The sequence below is a fragment of the Pristiophorus japonicus genome, chromosome 18 (genome assembly GCF_044704955.1).
Source record: "Pristiophorus japonicus isolate sPriJap1 chromosome 18, sPriJap1.hap1, whole genome shotgun sequence".
Classification (NCBI taxonomy): domain Eukaryota; kingdom Metazoa; phylum Chordata; class Chondrichthyes; family Pristiophoridae; genus Pristiophorus; species Pristiophorus japonicus.
The window spans coordinates 88,841,623-88,861,267 of NC_091994.1; the positions used below are offsets into that span (position 1 = coordinate 88,841,623).

At 52.7% G+C, this 19,645-nt stretch overlaps 1 protein-coding gene across 1 annotated transcript in view; it reads right to left on the reverse strand.

Moving 5' to 3' along the window:
* The window catches only part of arhgef19 (Rho guanine nucleotide exchange factor (GEF) 19), an 89,478-nt gene that overhangs the window by 9,915 nt on the left and 59,918 nt on the right, over positions 1-19,645 (reverse strand). The window contains exons 6-12 of the mRNA XM_070860945.1: positions 19,264-19,511; positions 13,193-13,353; positions 9,374-9,526; positions 8,837-8,966; positions 6,249-6,323; positions 4,094-4,183; positions 2,021-2,181 (exon numbers count right to left, since the gene is read on the reverse strand). Coding sequence (XP_070717046.1) covers positions 2,021-2,181; positions 4,094-4,183; positions 6,249-6,323; positions 8,837-8,966; positions 9,374-9,526; positions 13,193-13,353; positions 19,264-19,511 — 1,018 coding nt within the window. The remainder of the gene's footprint in view (positions 1-2,020; positions 2,182-4,093; positions 4,184-6,248; positions 6,324-8,836; positions 8,967-9,373; positions 9,527-13,192; positions 13,354-19,263; positions 19,512-19,645) is intronic.

Below are 19,645 nucleotides of genomic sequence, written 5' to 3' on the forward strand. Positions count from 1 at the left end.
GCTCATCAGGCCTCCTTCGGACTCGGCGTAGCGCATCAGAACCAGCGGGGGGGGGCGCGGAGCTATGGACATGCTGTGTCAACACAGCCGGCCCGGGGGTGGGGGGGGGGGGCTAGGGTTCAGCGTGTCCGAGTGCTAGCAGCGTTGCGCATGCGTGTTGGAGCGTGCGCACATGCGCAATGACTCGCAAACATTGGCAATCGGCCATCTTTAAAGGTACAGGCTGGCGGGCTCCGGTGCTCGTTTGGTGGATCCCGCCCCTAGCTCCATGGCCCGAAAAAGCGCTGCTGCATGTGGTACTGGAGGGCTCCCGGTACTCAGACCCCGCCTCCAGCCGAACGGATAGGCGCTGCGTGCTGCAGTGGGTGAGGTAGGAACTTTACATTTTTTATTTATTTATCATTTATTATTGTTTTATCGTTAAAAGTGAAGTGTTTAATGCTTTGGAAAATCCTCCAACTTCCTCCACCACCCCCCCCAATCTCTGGCTACTTTTGACTGATTTCTAAAGTGTCCGCAAGGTTTTTCTGAGCATACAAAAGTGGACACATACGCTGGCCTAAGATAGTTTGGAGTAACTTTTCAATGGCTAAACTTGATTAAATGGCCAAAACAGGCGGAAGTGGCTGGTAACGCCCCCATTTGGAAAAAAAAAATTAACTAAAAAGAAACTGAACTAACTCACTGAAACCAAATGTGGAGAATTGCAATTTTTAGGGTACTCCAAAAAAAGCTAGTTGCTCCAAAAAAAAACAGGAGCAACTCCTGTGGAAACTTGGGCCCTTTTATTCCCTTGGATTTTCAGTGCGAGGATATGGGTTTCCTGTGGTGCCTCACTGCTCAACGTGGAGATGCAGAGAGTCAGCATATGTGATCGGCAAAGGTACCCGTGTGCTCCCTACACTGTATGATATGCTGTTTTATCCTGGGCCTGGGTAGAGTGGATAGGAAGGACCTATTTCCCGTGGCAGAGGGAACAACCACCAGGGGGGGGACATAGATTTAAATTAATTGGTAGGAGGTTTGGAGGGGAAATTTCTTCATCCAGAGGCGGGACCAGCCCACACTGCGATATGTGAGCGCTCTAGGTCCGTGCAGCAGAGCAGGTCTCCAGTCGTCATGGTTAACCCTTGCCACTGTATAAAGACCTAGCTCTGTCAAGCCCGTGTGGTGGCTGATGTGCAACGGTCACCACACGTTAAAAAAAATCCACGCACAGGCATCTTCCACCATCTGTGAAGTCATGTGGAAGCAAGCCTTCCTCGTTCGAGCGACCGCCTATGATGATGATGATACGCTACTGTACCAACTGAACCAGGATATCGGTCTTTTTTAAAATTATATTGAACATTTAGAGGAGGGGAATCCAGTGGATATTAAAAAAAGACTTGCATTTATATAGCATCTTTACCCATCTCAGGACATCCCAAAACGTTTTACAGCCAACAAAGTACTTTTGAAGTGTGGTCACTATTGCCACGTGGGAAACGCGGCAGCCAATTTGGGCACAGCAAGCTCCCTCAAACAGCAGTGTGGTAAATGTGCAGATAATCTGTTTTTGTTATGTTGATTGAGGGATAAATATTGGCCAGGTCACCGGGGATAACTCCCCCTGCTCTTCTTCGAAATAGTGCCGTGGGACCTTTTACATCCGCCCGAGAGAGCAGGTTCAACGTCTCATCCAAAAGACGGCATCTGACTGGGAGCTGAGGTTTTGTGCCTGTGGAACTGGACCACAGCAGGATTCAGCGGCTTCAGGAAGGGGAGGCAGGGAGCTGGATGAAATATTTCTATTTATGCTTCCTCTGTGTAAAATAACCTCCTGTGGTCTAAACCCATTTCAACAGGACGAGGTGCTGCCACAGTGCCATCTGGTGGCACAAAATAAGAATACAGCCATTCCACAGACCGCTTCAAATGAGCCAGTTCTGTCATGAATTGCAGCAAAGAAAGAGAGAAACAGAAGTGACAGCAGTGATTAGTGGCGAGTGAGACCGTGCAGCAATAAGCGCAAACTTACTCCTTCTTGCGAGAGAGCAGGAGGCAATCATTGAAGAGATGCAGGTATATCGGCCGTGTCGCAAGCTTGAACTTGGATGCACCGATATTGGTCAGAGAGTCCACCTCCGTCAGCTCACCGTGCTTCACCAGCCAGCGGGACTGCGAGATCAGCGGGAAGATCTGGGGAGAGGCCACCAAACTCAGAAATCCGTGACTGGTCTTTCAGAACTTCAAATATAAATCTTATCCCCGTCCTGCCCCTGGGCGCAAAACCCGGACTCTCTCCTCTCTCCTCTCTCCTCTCTCCTCTCTCCTCTCTCCTCTCTCCTCTCTCCTCTCTCCTCTCTCCTCTCTCCTCTCTCCTCTCTCCTCTCTCCTCTCTCCCCTCTCCCCTCTCCCCTCTCCCCTCTCCCCTCTCCCCTCTCCCCTCTCCGTTTTGTCCCACTCACTGAGGTAAGGAGTGGAAGTGAAGGCCCACTGCACACCCTCCACCCCACACTGCGAGGGAGAATTCTGAAAATGAGAAATTGTCACATCAGGGAGCAGAGTTTGAATCCAGCCCAGGCTGATGGGGTGAATTCTCCTCTGTTGCCGGGCAGTTTCAACCCAGGCCATTGTCCCACAGCAACCAAAACCACCCCCTAATTCGCCACGACATTAGCAACTCAGTCAGAAACCCATTACTACCACTGCAAGGTACAGCGCGAGCTGGTGCAGGAGGGCGACGTCTGTGAAGAGGGCAACTGGACTGGACGTCACCAAAATCCAGGTCGCTGATGGAGCGGGGGCAGATACAGTGGGAGCGGCGAGGTCGGGGCGAAGGAGCAACGAGAGATTGTAGAGCGACGCGATCGGGGCCCAGGATATGTGTGCGTATTAGGTCCGTGCAGCAGAGCTGGTCTCCAGTCGTCTTGGTTAATCCTTGCCACTGGACCAAGACCTCGCTCTGTCAAGCCCGTGTGGTGGCTGGTGTACAACGGCCACCACGTGTTAAAAAAATCTTCCACCCTTCAACGTGCAGTTCGGGACCTGGAATATTGGGTCCTTCATTAAAACGCCTGCGAACTCATCCCTTTTTGGCGTGGAAGCAAGTCATCCTTGATTCGAGGGACCACCCAAGATGAACCACCTCCTTTTGCTTTGTACTATCATCTCTTTTGTCATTGAATCACTCCTAGCTTCCATCCTATCAGAGACCTTCCCTTTGTTCTCTCCCCCCCTCCCCCCCTTTTCCTGCCCCTGCACTTGCTTATAAACTTTTCCAGCTGCCCCCCCCCCACCCCCCAGATGCTGCCTGACCCACGGAGTATTTCCAGCATTTTCTGTTTTTATTTCAGATTTCCAGCAGCCGCAGTATTTTGCTGTAGTAGCAGTCTGTTGAACGGTCAGTCACGCAGCACAAGTGAGGGTGTGGGGGAGAGGAAGGAGGGAGATCCAGAGATTGTGTGCTGCAACCAGGGAGAGGAGGGGGGGGGGGGGGGGGGAAGGGCAGTGTAGACTTTGGTGACTTGTTAAGAGTTTGCGTGTATGTAGTCAGGCATGGACTGGGCCGCGGGGAACTTGTGAACACACAGGAACAGAAGAGCGTTTCCAGCATTTTCTGTTTCTCTTTCAGAAAGACCCCATAGGATGGTTGGTCACAGAGGAGCAGTGGAGGACCACCTTCTGAGGTTAGGGCCAATTTGTATTGCTGAAGCGAGTTTTACTCTGCATCAAATCTGCGCAGTGCCTGACCCGGAAGTGTTTAATGCTGACAGATTAGTCACTCGCTCTTTCTCACACAGCACAGCCAACAAGCTTTTGTGTCGGCTTGTATCTAGCTGGTGGCAGTCACGTGGAAGTGTGCGTGAAAGCTCTTGTCTTGTGGTTTCGCTCAGATCCAGCCCCTGGTGGCCCTTTTAACAAAGCTTAGTGCTCACCCCTCCCACTGACTCCTCCGTGCAATGGCAGCTAGCTGAGGGTGGGCCTGGATACTCCCTCCTCCCTCCCTCCCTCCCTCCGAGAGCGTACCAGGCCTCTTCCACAGCAGCACGGCTAAAGTGCAGAACCGGATTTGTGGGAGAGCCGCGATACTTCGTACGCTGTATCTTACCTTACTTTCAAAATGGATTTTGTTGTTGAGGTGAATGAGTTCCTCTGTCCTCTTCATTGACTGTACACTGGAATTACACTCATGTGTGAGCTGAGAGAGAGAGAGAGAGAGAGAGAGAGAGAGAGTCACTACACCTCCAGCATTCTCTCAGATTGGGTTGGTCTGTGATTATTATTAAAGCTCCCAGATTAAAAATACCTATTGAATTCTTCCCTCACCCAATCCACACCAGAATCCCAAAGGTTGTCTGAACACCAAAACCAATTAAGTCTTTCCGATCACCCCTCATGACCTTTCTGAGCTCATCCTGTTCATGAGACCCATTTCCTGCTCCCTCGGCCCTATTCCCATCAAACTGCTGACCACCCAACTTCCTTTTCTGGCTCCCATGTTAGCGGACATTGTTAACGGTTCTCCCTCCTCAGGTACTGTCTTCCTCTCCCTCAAATCCGCCGTCATCACCCCTCTCAAAAAAACCCTCGACCCCTCCGTCCTTGCAAACTACCGGCCCATCTCCAACCTCCCTTTCCTCTCCAAAGTCCTTGAACGTGTTATCGCCTCCCAAATCCGTACCCACCTTTCCCAGAACTCCATGTTTGAATGCCTCCAATCCGGTTTCCGCCCCTGCCACAGTATCGAAACGGCTCTCATCAAAGTCACAAATGACACCCTTTGTGACTGTGACAAAGGCAAACTATCCCTCCTCGTCCTTCTTGACTTGTCTGCAGCCTTTGACACGGTTGACCACTCCATCCTTCTCCAATGCCTCTCCACTGTTGTCCAGCTGGGTGGGACTGCACTCGCCTGGTTCCATTCTTATCTATCTAATCGTAGCCAGAGAATCACCTGCAACGGCTTCTCTTCCCATCCCCACATCTTTACCTCTGGTGTCCCCCAAGGATCTATCCTTGGCCCCCTCCTATTTCTCATCTACATGTTGCCCCTTGGTGACATCACCCAAAAACACAGCGTCAGTTTCCACATGTACGCTGACGACACCCAGCTCTACCACACCACCAGTACTCTCGACCCCTCCACTGTATCTAAATTGTCAGACTGCTTGTCCGACATCCAGTTCTGGATGAGCAGAAATGTTCTTTAATTGAATATTGGGAAGACCCAAGCCATTGTTTTCGGTACCCGCCGCAAACTCCGTTCCCTCGCCACTGACTCCATCCCTTTCCCCAACTTGTGTCTGATGCTGAACCAGACTACTCGCAACCTTGGTGTTATATTTGACCCTGAAATGAGCTTTCAACCACATCCGCAGTATAACTAAGACCGCCTATTTCCACTTCTGTAACATCGCCAGTCTCTGCCCATGCATCAGCTCATTCACTGCTGAAGTCCTCATCCATGCCTTTGTTATCTCGAGACTTGACTATTCCAAAAGTACCCCTGTCTGGCCTTTCACATACTAACCTACGTAAACTAGAGGTGATCCAAAATTCAGCAGCCCATGTCCTAACTCGCATCAAGTCCCGCTCACCCATCACCCCTGTGCTCGCTGAACTACATTGGCTACTGGTTAAGCAACGCCTTGATTTCAAAATTTTCATCCTTGTTTTCAAATCCCTCCCTAGCTCTGTAATCTTCTCCATCCCCACAACTCCCCGAGATGTCTGCGCTCCTCTAATTCTGCCCTCGAGCAACCCTGATTATAATCACTCAACCATTGGTGGCCGTGCCTTCTGATGCCTAGGCCCCAAGCTCTGGAACTCCCTACCTAAATCTCTCTACCTCTCTTTCCTCCTTGAAGACACTCCTTAAAACCTACCTCTTTGACCAAGCTTTTGGTGACCTGCTCTAATTTCTCCTTATGCGGCTCGGTGTCAAATTTTTTATTGCATAATACTCCTGTGAAGCACCTTGGGAAGTTTCACTACGTTAAAGGCGCTATATAAATACAAGTTGTTGTTGAATTCTTCCTCAGCCAATCGATGCCTGAACCCCAAAACTTGTCTGAACCCCAAAACCCCACCTGAATCCGCCACCCAGCCCAAACCCCCGAACGTCTGCGTGTACCTCCGAATCCTGCTCAGACCCACATACCCGGCCAGGACCTCACCCAAGCTTCTCCTGCCCTCTCCAACACTCCACTCTACTTCCTGCCCTGTGCCTCCTTTAAGTAGGTGAGAAATTCGCTGCCTTTCACCTTCTTGAGTTTGTCGAAAGCCTTTGTAGCGGTCTCTTCATCCTGGGAGCCCTGCTTGGTGCGTTTCAGTATATTCTGCAAAACAGATGGTTTATCCTGTTACTGAACAGTTACAGGAACAGCTGGCATGCTGAAAATTTGTTACTTAATCCTTTACTTCATGCAATTTTATTCAATGCTTTTTAAATTTCAGATTTGCGTGAGAACAGAAAATGTTGGAAATACACGGCAGGTCTGCCACCCTCAAAGAGAAAAGGCAGGTTAACAATTTGGGGGGAGGGGGGAGGGACCTCGGGCAGAATTGGTCGTCAGGTCGGGGAAGCCCCTTAAATAGGACTGAACGATAAAATGGTAAGAATAAAAGGGAAAGGTAACAAGCTGAAATATACTGATTATTATTACAGCCAAGGGGATTAACGAAGATTTAAACTGGACTTCAGTTCAGTCGAGAGACTAGAGAAGTTGGGTCTGTTCTCCTCAGAGCAGAGAATGTGAAGGGGAGATTTAATCAAAGTGTTCAAGATTATGAAGGGTTTTGAGGGGAGATGATGTGATTTGGAATGCACTGCCTAAAAGGGCAGTGGGAGCAAATTCAAGAATCATTTTCAAAAGGGAATTGGATATATGCTTGAAAAGGAAACATTTGCAGGACTATGTGGAAAGAGTAGGTGAGTGGGATTAATCGGATCGCTCTGTCAAAGAGGCAGCACAGGCACAATGGGCGGAATGGCCTCCTCTGTGCTGCAGGGCGGGGCGACGGGCGGGGGTTGGGGCGACGACGGGCGGGGGTTGGGGCGACGGGCGGGGTTGGGGGCGACGACGGGCGGGGGTTGGGGCGACGGGCGGGGTTGGGGGCGGCGACGGGCGGGGTTGGGGGCGGCGACGGGCGGGGTTGGGGGGCGGGGTTGCGGGCGACGACGGGCGGGGGTTGGGGGCGGGGCGACGGGCGGGGGTTGGGCGCGGGGCGACGGGCGGGGGTTGGGGGCGGGGCGACGGTTGGGGGCGGCGACGGGCGGGGTTGCGGGCGACGACGGGCAGGGGTTGGGGGCGGGGCGACGGCCGGGGGTTGGGGGGCAGGGCGACGGGCGGGGGTTGCGGGCGGCGGTTGGGGGCGGGGCGACGGGCGGGGTTGCGGGCGACGACGGGCGGGGTTGGGGGTGGGGCGACGACGGGCGGGGTTGGGGGTGGGGCGACGACGGGCGGGGGTTGGGGGCGGGGCGACGGGCGGGGGTTGGGGCGACGGGCGGGGTTGGGGGCGACGACGGGCGGGGGTTGGGGCGACGGGCGGGGTTGGGGGCGGCGACGGGCGGGGGTTGGGGCGACGGGCGGGGTTGGGGGCGGCGACGGGCGGGGTTGGGGGCGGCGACGGGCGGGGTTGGGGGCGGCGACGGGCGGGGTTGGGGGCGGCGACGGGCGGGGTTGGGGGGCGGGGTTGCGGGCGACGACAGGCGGGGGTTGGGGGCGGGGCGACGGGCGGGGGTTGGGGGCGGGGCGACGGGCGGGGGTTGGGGGCGGGGCGACGGGCGGGGGTTGGGGGCGGCGACGGGCGGGGTTGCGGGCGACGACGAGCGGGGTTGGGGGGCGGGGCGACGTTGCGGGCAACGACGGGCGGGGGTTGGGGGCGGGGCGACGGGCGGGGGTTGGGGGCGGGGCGACGGGCGGGGGTTGGGGGCGGGGCGACGGGCGGGGGTTGGGGGCGGCGACGGGCGGGGTTGCGGGCGACGACGGGCAGGGGTTGGGGGCGGGGCGACGGCCGGGGGTTGGGGGGCGGGGCGACGGGCGGGGGTTGCGGGCGGCGGTTGGGGGCGGGGCGACGGGCGGGGTTGCGGGCGACGACGGGCGGGGTTGGGGGGCGGGGCGACGGGCGGGGTTGCGGGCGACGACGGGCGGGGGTTGGGGGCGGGGCGACGGGCGGGGGTTGGGGGCGGCGACGGGCGGGGTTGGGGGGCGGGGTTGCGGGCGACGACAGGCGGGGGTTGGGGGCGGGGCGACGGGCGGGGGTTGGGGGCGGGGCGACGGGCGGGGGTTGGGGGCGGGGCGACGGGCGGGGGTTGGGGGCGGCGACGGGCGGGGTTGCGGGCGACGACGAGCGGGGTTGGGGGGCGGGGCGACGGGCGGGGTTGCGGGCAACGACGGGCGGGGGTTGGGGGCGGGGCGACGGGCGGGGGTTGGGGGCGGGGCGACGGGCGGGGGTTGGGGGCGGGGCGACGGGCGGGGGTTGGGGGCGGCGACGGGCGGGGTTGCGGGCGACGACGGGCAGGGGTTGGGGGCGGGGCGACGGCCGGGGGTTGGGGGGCGGGGCGACGGGCGGGGGTTGCGGGCGGCGGTTGGGGGCGGGGCGACGGGCGGGGTTGCGGGCGACGACGGGCGGGGTTGGGGGGCGGGGCGACGGGCGGGGTTGCGGGCGACGACGGGCGGGGGTTGGGGGCGGCGACGGGCGGGGGTTGGGGGCGGGGGGCGACAGGCGGGGTTGGGGGTGGCGACGGGCGGGGTTGGGGGCGGCGACGGGCGGGGGTTGGGGGCGGGGCGACGGGCGGGGTTGGGGGTGGCGACGGGCGGGGTTGGGGGCAGCGACGGGCGGGGTTTACCTCCACCAGCATCTTCAGTCGCATTATCCTCTGGAAGGGCAGGATTAGAAAGGAGGCGAGGGGTAACCGCTGGCAAACCTGATCCTCCTCCAGCTTGGCCAAGATACCGGGAAACCTGGGATTCTCCTGTCTGGAAAGGTGATTTAAAGAATAACTTGGTCATCAAATGTCTTTACATCATAAAAAAATATCCAACCCCAGAACGCACATCCACGTTCCAGGTGCACTCACTGGATAGTGTTGAGGACCAGGAACCCCGGCTGATTTCCACTTCCGCATCCTAATCTGGGTCACTAATGCTAACTGCTCCTGCCCTGGCTGAGACCAGCGAACTCAATGCAGGCAGGAGATGGAGCCTGGGCCCTCCTGGTCTCCATGCTCAGTAACATACCAGGTGCTGCGTTTTTCCACCGAGCCACCCAGCTCTCCCATTACTCTGTACAAGTAGATGCTGTAAAAGCGAAGACGGAAGTGCTCGCTCACTGCTGCCAGTGGCCAATCTCACTTTACCGCGGCAAAAGGAGGGTTCACACGTACAGCAGGCGCTGGTAGGTCTGCTCCTGGTAGGCCTGGTTGGTGACGTAGGGCAGATAGACCCTCCTGAAGTCAGCGCAGTGAGCCAGCACAATATCAGACACATCAAAGTTCAGGATATCCTTCTCCAGCCTCTCCTCCAGCTGTTGCAGGAACCTGAGAACGACAGAGCACAAAGCACTGAGCTAGGGCCCAAAGCAGCAATGAGGAACATAACAGCCAACATTTAGCAAACTGGTCACAACTATAATTATAAAGAAAGTGGGAATCCACCAGTATAAGGAACATAAATGTATGGGAACCTGCTATTAAGCCCAAGCATGGATGAACCCCAATTCTTCTCATTACATCTTCTAACCACACACATCTACCTTCTCGTCATATTTATCCCAATCCCACCTACCCACCCTCTCAACATATCCCTCAACCCCACCTATCTACCTTCAAGTCACGTCCCCCAATCCCACCTACCCACCTTCTCGGCATTACCCTCATCCTTTCTTTCTCCAGAAACATATTATTGTCTCGTGACTCTACTTAAACTGCTCACATCAATGTTCTTCGCTGGTAACTTAATCCAAAACTCAGTTACCCTTTAGGTGAGAAAGTTCCACCTCACTTCCCTTCTGTGTGTTTTGTTTAACCAATATTAGCAACGGTCTGCAGTCTGTAGTGTGAGCAAACAGAAATGTGATTCTCATCCAGATGTGTCTGAACCAGGTAGCTGGGCTCTGCAAACCTTGATTCTCCCTGTGTACAGCCATCTCGGTGATGGCTCCAACCCTAAGCCAAACATCTGTTGAGCCACAAACAGAAAATAATGCCCTAGTGTCTCACACAGCAGTGGCACTGTGCCATCCTTCTGTCTCCATGGCTCAGTGGGTAGCACTCTCGCCTCCGAGTCAGAAGGTTGTGGGTTCAAGTCCCACTCCAGAGACTTGAGCACATAAATCTAGGCTGACACTCCAGTGCAGTGCTGAGGGAGTGCTGCACTGTTGGAGGTGCTGTCTTTCAGATGAGACGTTAAATCCGAGGCCCCGTCCGCTGTCTCAGGTGGATGTAAAAGATCCCGTGGCACTATTTTGAAGAGGAACAGGGGAGTTATCCCTGGTGTCCTGGCCAATATTTATCCCTCAGTCAATATCACAAACAGATTACCTGCTCGTTATTACGTTGTTGTTTGTGGGAGCTTGCTGTGTGCAAATGTGGCTGTTGCGTTTCCTACATTACAACAGTGACTACACTTCAAAAGTACTTCATTGGATGTAAAGCACTTTGGGACGTCCAGTGGTCGTGAAAGGCGCTATATAAATGCAAGTCTTTTTTTTCCATATTGGGAACTTGGTGTATCTGCTCCCCCACCACCCACTCCGCCACTGATAATACACAAATTACACAACTGTTTGCCCACCACAGAGGATCTCATTGGGTAGAAACAATAAATACACCAACTAGGGCCCACCACATAAAGTAAACAAAACACTTAAAGTATTGTGGAGCTGTCCTTGCAATGTGCAGGCTACACCAATACTGTACAGTTGTGTTTAACTAACTGCAGGAAACGATGGGCAAAGCAGGGTGACTGCCCAAATAATCAGCAACCCAGAAGGAGAGAACAGGTGGCAGATTCAGGACAATTCCAGCTGCACTTTGTAAACTGCTGTCCCAACTAGAAAATTGTTTAAAGTGTTTAGTTAGGCCACAATTCAAGCACCGGATCCTTTAACACAGCATCGCCTGACCAACACAATCTGTGAAGGCAAGGGGCATGTGGAGAACTTTATGCAGAAAAGCAACCCAGGCAATGTTTCAACCTTGAAATTTGCCTTTTCCTTTCTTGAAGGTGCTGCCTTGTATTTTTAAATTAATTGCAGTTAGCAGAGGATGGTACCTAGGTATGGGTATCACAGGCGGTATCTTGTACCTGGGTATGGGTATCACAGGCGGTATCTTGTACCCGGGTATGGATACCACAGGCAGTATCTTGTACCTGGGTACGGGTATCACAGGCGGTATCTTGTACCCGGGTACGGGTATCACAGGCGGTATCTTGTACCCGAGTATGGACATCACAGGCAATCCTTGTACCTGGGTATAGGTATCACAGGCGATCCTTGTATCTGGATATGGGTATCACAGGCGATCCTTGTACCTGGGTATGGGTATCACAGGCGGTATCTTGTACCCGGGTATGGGTATCACAGGCGGTATCTTGTACCCGGGTATGGGTATCACAGGCGGTATCTTGTACCCGGGTATGGGTATCACAGGCGGTATCTTGTACCCGGGTATGGGCATCACAGGCGGTATCTTGTACCCGGGTATGGGTATCACCAGGTATCACAGGCGGTATCTTGTACCTGGGTATGGGTATCACAGGCGGTATCTTGTACCTGGGTATGGGTATCACAGGCGAACCTTGTACCCGGGTATGGATACCACAGGTGGTATCTTGTACCTGGGTATGGGTATCACAGGCAATCCTTGTACCTGGGTATGGGTATCACAGGCAATCCTTGTACCTGGGTATGGGTATCACAGGCGATCCTTGTACCTGGGTATGGGTATCACAGGCGATCCTTGTACCCGGGTATGGACATCACAGGCAATCCTTGTACCTGGGTATAGGTATCACAGGCGATCCTTGTACCTGGGTATGGGAATCACAGGCGGTATCTTGTACCTGGGTATGGGTATCACAGGCGGCATCTTGTACCTGGGTATGGGTTTCACAGGCGATCCTTGTACCTGGGTATGGGTATCACAGGCGGTATCTTGTACCTGGGTATGGGTATCACAGGCGATCCTTGTACCTGGGTATGGGTATCACAGGCGATCCTTGTACCTGGGTATGGGTATCACAGGCGGCATCTTGTACCTGGGTATGGGTATCACAGGCGGTATCTTGTACCTGGGTATGGGTATCACAGGCAGCATCTTGTACCTGGGTATGGGTATCACAGGCAGCGCCATGTGCCCAGCTGCAGGGGCCTTGGTACAGCTTCCCCTGTGGTAACTCGCTCAATTATGCATTCTGAAACCTAGATATTGAATAGCAGCAGCCTATTTGCCCATGCAGAGCAGCAGCACCAATCCCGGTCCTGTCCCTACCCAATGCCCACAGAAATACACACACTTAATTTGCACAATGAGTCACTAGTTAGTATTTAGCAATGGGGTACGCTGGCTGATATTTGTCCCTTACGCAGGAGCTCCGAGGTAAGTTGTAGCACTCTGTATGGCTCAGTTCCACACGGAAATAATATTTTAACAACTGAGCCATCATGGGAACCGACTGTTCCTAATCTTAACATCCAAATCCCAAGTATCAGCCGTGGTTCTGTTGGTACCTCACCTCTGATTTAGGAGGTTGTAGGTTCAAATCCCACTCCCGAGACTTGAGCGCAAAAATCTAGGCTGACATTCCCAGTGCAGTGCTGAAGGAGTGCTGCACTGTCGGAGGTGCTGTCTTTCGGATGAGACGTTAAATCCGAGGCCCCGTCTGCTCTCTTAGGTAGGTGTAAAAATATTTCTAAGAAGAGCAGGCGAAGTTCTTCCCAAAGTCCGAGCCAATATTTATCCCTCAATCAACATCACTAGAACAGATTATGTGCTCATTATCACATTGCTGTTTGTGGGAGCTTGCTGTGCACAAATAGGCTGCCGTGTTTCCTACATTACAACAGCGACTACACTTCAAAAAGTATTTTGTAAAGCACTTTTGGACGTAAAGTGGTCATGAAAGGCGCTATATAAATGCAAGTCTTTCTTTCTTTATCGATAGAGCCTGGACAGATTGCTCTAGTTCGCTGCAAGACTTACTTTTCACTGACTTCCTTGACATCGGGCAGTTTTGAGAACAGCCACTGCTTTTCCTGGGTGTTGAGACATTCCTGGAGCTCCCTGGAATTCTGGAAATGTTCGACCGTGATGGTGAGACTCCGAAGGTAGGATCCTTCCGAAGTGACCAGTTCAAACTTGGCCTAAAGGATACAGAGATTGCAACTAAGGTGGTGCTTCAACGGAGACGAGACACTTCAAGAAAAAGGCAGAAAAGTGCCACAGAAAACACACAAAAGGAATTGGACAATGAACATTGCAGAGCACATCCTCCACCAGGAATCGATTGGGGATGGTCTCAGCAAAGTGAAGATCAGCAGGGTAACGCAGCCGGAGCCTGAAGGGAGGGCCGGCCTGGGGACTTGACAGTAATACTAATGGGGCCTATATAGAAGGGATAACCATCATCAAGATGCTCACAATGCTTCCAAATATACACAGGGGCCGATTTTCATCGAAGCCTCCAGCCGCCCAAGTACCGCCCAAAGTGCCATTGATGCACCAAGGCACCGGACGGCACTTTGGGCGGGATATTCACGGCCGAGGTTCCGCGAAGGTCGGCGGGCGTCAAATTGACGACGTATGCCGCCAATCTGGGCAGCAGCGGGCGGGAGGTCTCATTCTCGGCGGCAGAGGCGCTTACCGCCCAAGAGGATGGAGTCGGGCCCACGGAGGGTCGAGGATCTGAAGAAAACACACTAAAAGTTTTTTTTTAAAGTATCCGAAGACCTTCAGGGGACCCCATCCAGGTAAGTCGCTGTTGAAAAAAATTAAAATGTTCACTTACATTTTTTTTCAGGTTCTTCCTATTCACGGCCAGGGACCGACCAGCCTCCAGCCGGCGGCCCACCCCCGTTCTGCCGCCCGCAGAATCTGGGAGCTCGGCAGGTGGGAGCTCAGCTGCGCCACTCGGCTGTCCGCTGACGTCAGCGGGCGGTTCCCGGTGGCTCTCCCCTCCCACCCGCTCCAGGCCACCCCGAAACATAGAAACATAGAAATTAGGTGCAGGAGTAGGCCATTCGGCCCTTCGAGCCTGCACCACCACTCAATAAGATCATGGTTGATCATTCCCTCAGTACCCCTTTCCTGCTTTCTCTCCATACCCCTTGATCCCTTTAGCCGTAAGGGCCACATCTAACTCCCACTTGAATCTATCCAATGAACTGGACTCAACAACTCTCTGTGGTAGAGAATTCGACAGATTAACAACTCTCTGTGAAGAAGTTTCTCCTCATCTCAGTCCTAAATGGCTTACCCCTTATCCTTAGACTGTGTCCCCTGGTTCTGGACTTTCCCCAGCATCGGGAACATTCTTCCTGCATCTAACCTGTCCAGCCCCGTCAGAATTTTATATGTTTCTATGAGATCCCCTCTCATCCTTCGAAACTCCAGTGAATACAGGCCCAGTCGATCCAGTCTCTCCTCATATGCGAGTCCAGCAATCCCGGGAATCAGTCTGGTGAACCTTCGCTGCACTCGCTCAATAGCAAGAATGTCCTTCCTCAGATTAGGAGACCAAAACTGAACACAATATTCCAGGTGAGGCGTCACCAAAGCCCTGTACAACTGCAGTAAGACCTCCCTGCTCCTATACTCAAATCCCCTAGCTATGAAGGCCAACATACCATTTGCCTTCTTCACCGCCTGCTGTACCTGCATGCCAACTTTCAGTGACTGATGAACCATGACACCCAGGTCTCGTTGCACCTCCCCTTTTCCTAATCTGCCGCCATTCAGATAATATTCTGCCTTCGTGTTTTTGCCCCCAAAGTGGATAACCTCACATTTATCCACATTATACTGCATCTGCCATGCATTTGCCCATTTACCTAACCTGTCCAAGTCACTCTGCAGCCTCTTAGCATCCTCCTCACAGCTCACACCGCCACCCAGCTTAGTGTCATCTGCAAACTTGGAGATATTACACTCAATTCCTTCATCCAAATCATTAATGTATATTGTAAATAGCTGGGGTCCCAGCACTGAGCCCTGCGGCACCCCACTAGTCACTGCCTGCCATTCTGAAAAGGACGCGTTTATCCCGACTCTCTGCTTCCTGTCTACAAACCAGTTCTCTACACGCCAATACATTACCCCCAATACCATGTGCTTTAATTTTGCACACCAATCTCTTGTGTGGGACCTTGTCAGAAGCCTTTTTAAAGTCCAAATACACCACATCCACTGGTTCTCCCTTGTCCACTCTACTAGTTACATCGTCAAAAAATTCCAGAAGATTTGTCAAGCATGATTTCCCTTTCATAAATCCATGCTGACTTGGACCGATCCTGTCACTGCTTTCCAAATGTGCTGTTATTTCATCTTTAATAATTGATTCCAACGTTTACCCCACTACTGATGTCAAGCTAACCAGTCTATAATTACCCGTTTTCTCTCTCCCTCCTTTCTTAAAATGTGGTGTTACATTAGCTACCCTCCAGTCCATAGGAACTGATCCAGAGTCGATAGACTGTTGGAAAATGATCACCAATGATCCACTATTTCTAGGGCCACTTCCTTAAGTATTCTGGGATGCAGACTATCAGGCCCCAGGAATTTATCGACCTTCAATCCCATCAATTTCCCCAACACAATTTCCCACCTAATAAGGATATCCTTCAGTACCTCCTTCTCACTAGACGCTCGGTCCCCTAGTGCTTCCGGAAGGATATTTGTGTCTTCCTTCGTGATGACAGAACCAAATAATTTGTTCAACTGGTCTGCCATTTCTTTGTTCCCCGTTATAAATTCACCTGAATCTGACTGCAAGGGACCTACGTTTGTCTTCACTAATCTTTTTCTCTTCACATACCTATAGAAGCTTTTGCAGTCAGTTTTTATGTTCCCTGCAAGCTTCCTCTCATACTCTATTTCCCCCTCTTAATTAGACCCTTTGTCCTCCTCTGCTGAATTCTAAATGTCTCCCAGTCCTCAGGTTTGCTGCTTTTTCTGGCCAATTTATATGCCTCTTCCTTGGATTTAACACTATCCTTAATTTCCCTTGTTAGCCACGGTTGAGCCACCTTCCCCATTTTATTTTTACTCCAGACAGGGATGTACAATTGTTGAAGTTCATCCATGTGATCTTTAAATGTTTGCCATTGCCTATCCACATTCAACCCTTTAAGTATCATTTGCCAGTCTATTCTAGCCAATTCACGTCTCATACCATCGAAGTTACCTTTCCTTAAGTTCAGGACCCTAATCTCTGAATTAACTGTGTCACTCTCCATCTTAATAAAGAATTCTACCATACTATGGTCACTCTTCCCCAAGGGTCTTGCACAACAAGATTGTTAATTAGTCCTTTCTCATTACACATCACCCAGTCTAGGATGGCCAGCCCTCTAGTTGGTTCCTCGACATATTGGTCCATAAAACCATCCCTAATACACTCCAGGAAATCCTCCTCCATCGTATTGCTACCAGTTTGGTTAGCCCAATCTATATGTAGATTAAAGTCGCCCATGATAACTGCTGTACCTTTATTGCACGCATCCCTAATTTCTTGGTTGATGCTGTCCCCAACCTCACCACTACTGTTTGGTGGTCTGTACACAAATCCCACTAGCATTTTCTGCCCTTTGGTATTCCGCTACTCCACCCATACCGATTCCACATCATCCAAGCTAATGTTCCTCCTTACTATTGCATTAATTTCCTCTTTAACCAGTAATGCTACCCCACCTCCTTTTCCTTTCTGTCTATCCTTCCTGAATGTTGAATACCCCTGGATGTTGATCCCAGCCTTGGTCACCCTGGAGCCATGGCTCCGTGATGCCAACTATATCGTATTCATTAATTGCTGCCTGTGCAGTTAATTCGGCCACCTTATTACAAATACTCCTCGCATTGAGGCCCAGAGCCTTCAGGCTTATCTTTTTAACACACTTTGCCCTTTTAGAATTTTGCTGCAATGTGGCCCTTTTTGATTTTTGCCGTGGGTTTCTCTGCCCTCCACTTTTACTTTTTTTCTTTCTATCATTTGCTTCTGCCCCTATTTTATTTCCCTCTGTCTCCCTGCATAGGTTCCCATCCCCCTGCCATATTAGTTTAACCCCTCCCCAACAGCACTAGCAAACACTTCCCCTAGGACATTGGTTCCGGTCCTGCCTAGGTGCAGACCATCCGGTTTGTTCTGGTCCCACCTCCCCCAGAACCGGTTCCAATGTCCCAGGAATTTGAATCCCTCTCTTCTGCACCACTCCTCAAGCCACGTATTCATCTGAGCTATCCTGCGATTCCTACTCTGAACAGCACGTGGCACTGGTGGCAATCCTGCGATTGCTACCTTTGAGGTCTTACTTTTTAATTTAACTCCTAGCTCCTTAAATTCACCTTGTAGGACCTCATCCCGTTTTTTACCTATATTGTTGGTACCTATATGCACCAAGACAACTGGCTGTTCACCCTCCCCCTTCAAAATGTCCTGCGCCCGCTCCGAGACATCCTTGACCCTTGCACCAGGGAGGCAACATACCATCCTGCAGTTTCGATTGCGGCCGCAGAAACGCCTATCTATTCCCCTTACAATAGAATCCCCTACCACTATAGCTCTCCCACTCTTTTTCCTGCCCTCCTGTGCAGCAGAGCCACCCACGGTGCCATGAACTTGGCTGCTGCTGCTCTTCCCTGATGAGTCATCCCCCCCAGCAGTACCCAAAGCGGTGTATCTGTTTTGGAGGGGGATGACCGCAGGGGACCCCTGCACTACCTTCCTTCCACTGCTCTTCCTGTTGGTCACCCGTCCCCTTTCTGGCTGTGTAACCTTTACCTGCGGTGTGGCCAACTCACTAAACGTGCTATTCACGGCATCCTCAGCATCACGGATACTCCAGAGTAAATCCACCTGCAGCTCCAGTGTCGCAATGCGGTCTGTCAGGTGCTGCAGGCGGATACACTTCCCGCACACGTGGTCATCAGGGTCACTGGAAGCGTCCCTGACTTCCCACATAGCACAGGAGGAGCATAACGCATGTCCGAGCTGTGGCACTGGGCGGATCTGCAGGAGGAATGTTGGCGGCAGTGGGCGGCAGCGGGTGGCGAGTGATGAATTTCGGCCCCATAGTGTCAGCTGTGGCTCAGTAGGTAGCACTCTCGCCTCTGAGTCAGAAGGTTGTGAGTTCAAGTCCCACTCCAGAGACTTGCGCCCAAAAATCTACACTGACACTCCAGTGCAGAGCTGAGGGAGTGCCGCACTGTCGGAGGTGCCGTCTTTCGGATGAGACGTTAAACCGAGGCACCGTCTGCTCCCTCAGGTGCATGTAAAAGATCCTATGGCACTATTTTGAAGAGAAGCAGGGGAGTTATCCCTGGTGCCACGGCCAATATTTATCTCTCAATTAACATCACTAAAACAGATGATCTGATCATTATCACATGGCTGTTGGTGGGAACTTGCCATGCCAAAGCTGACTGCTGCTTTTCCTACATTATAATAGTGACTACACTCCAAGTACTTAATTGGCTGTGAAGCGCTTTGAGGCGTGGAGGTGGTCGTGAAGGCACTATATAAATGCAAGTCTTTCTTTTTAAGTGCTCCTGCTTCGATCCCCGATGAGGGAATCTAGTAGGGGAGTCCAATCTCTCAGACACCAATAGGGGCGATTATTGGGCCTCTGAAGACGTGCCAGTCCTCTGCGGTTGTCAGAGGTTAGACTATTTCCCAACCATTGGATGTACCAGTAGGTCACAGGCTAGTGAGCACAAATAATTCTTAACCGCAGCTACACAATCTGGAAAGTCCCAGGGAGAGGCCAAGCATTTTGTGGAAAGAATGAGAGCAGAAGACTCTGGGCTGGGCCTCCGCAGCTCAATCGTGTGCCTCGGGCTGGGCCCTTTCACAATCTAGGAATGACACAGTTACAGGAAAATGAGGCGCAATTAATCAAAGTAGAAATGAAACAGAAAATGTAAAAACAAAAAAGCAGGCGCAAGTTTTCCTTTTTAAATCTGCGCCCTGTGATCACTGCCAACCTTGTTACTGGGGGGGGGGGGGTGTGTTCTGCACGGCAACAGTCCAGCGCCATTTATCGTGGGGGGGGCTCACTCACTTCCTGCAGCTTCCGCTGCTCGTTGCCCATTCTGTCCAGTAACCCGCTGCTCCGCACATCGGGGATGTCCTGCCACAGGGCAAACGCATTCCCTCGGGCTGCCCGCTGCGACCAGAACGAGTTCTGCAGCAACGCACTGTACTTGCTGGTGAGGAGGACATCGTCGTCCTCGATGACCGTGTCTGCCCGTTTCTGCCTCTGGATTTCCCGGTCACTGGCCACGTTGCTGTACTCCTGGTACAGGATTGCTGCGGAAAAGGGAGCCAGCAGAACGATTAATACTCGGGGTGTGCATTGGAGGTTTGCGTTTGGTGGATCTGCCAGTACCTGGAATCAAAGGCTAATCAGGCAAACTGGGGGCTCGGCGGGCGGGAGCTCGGTT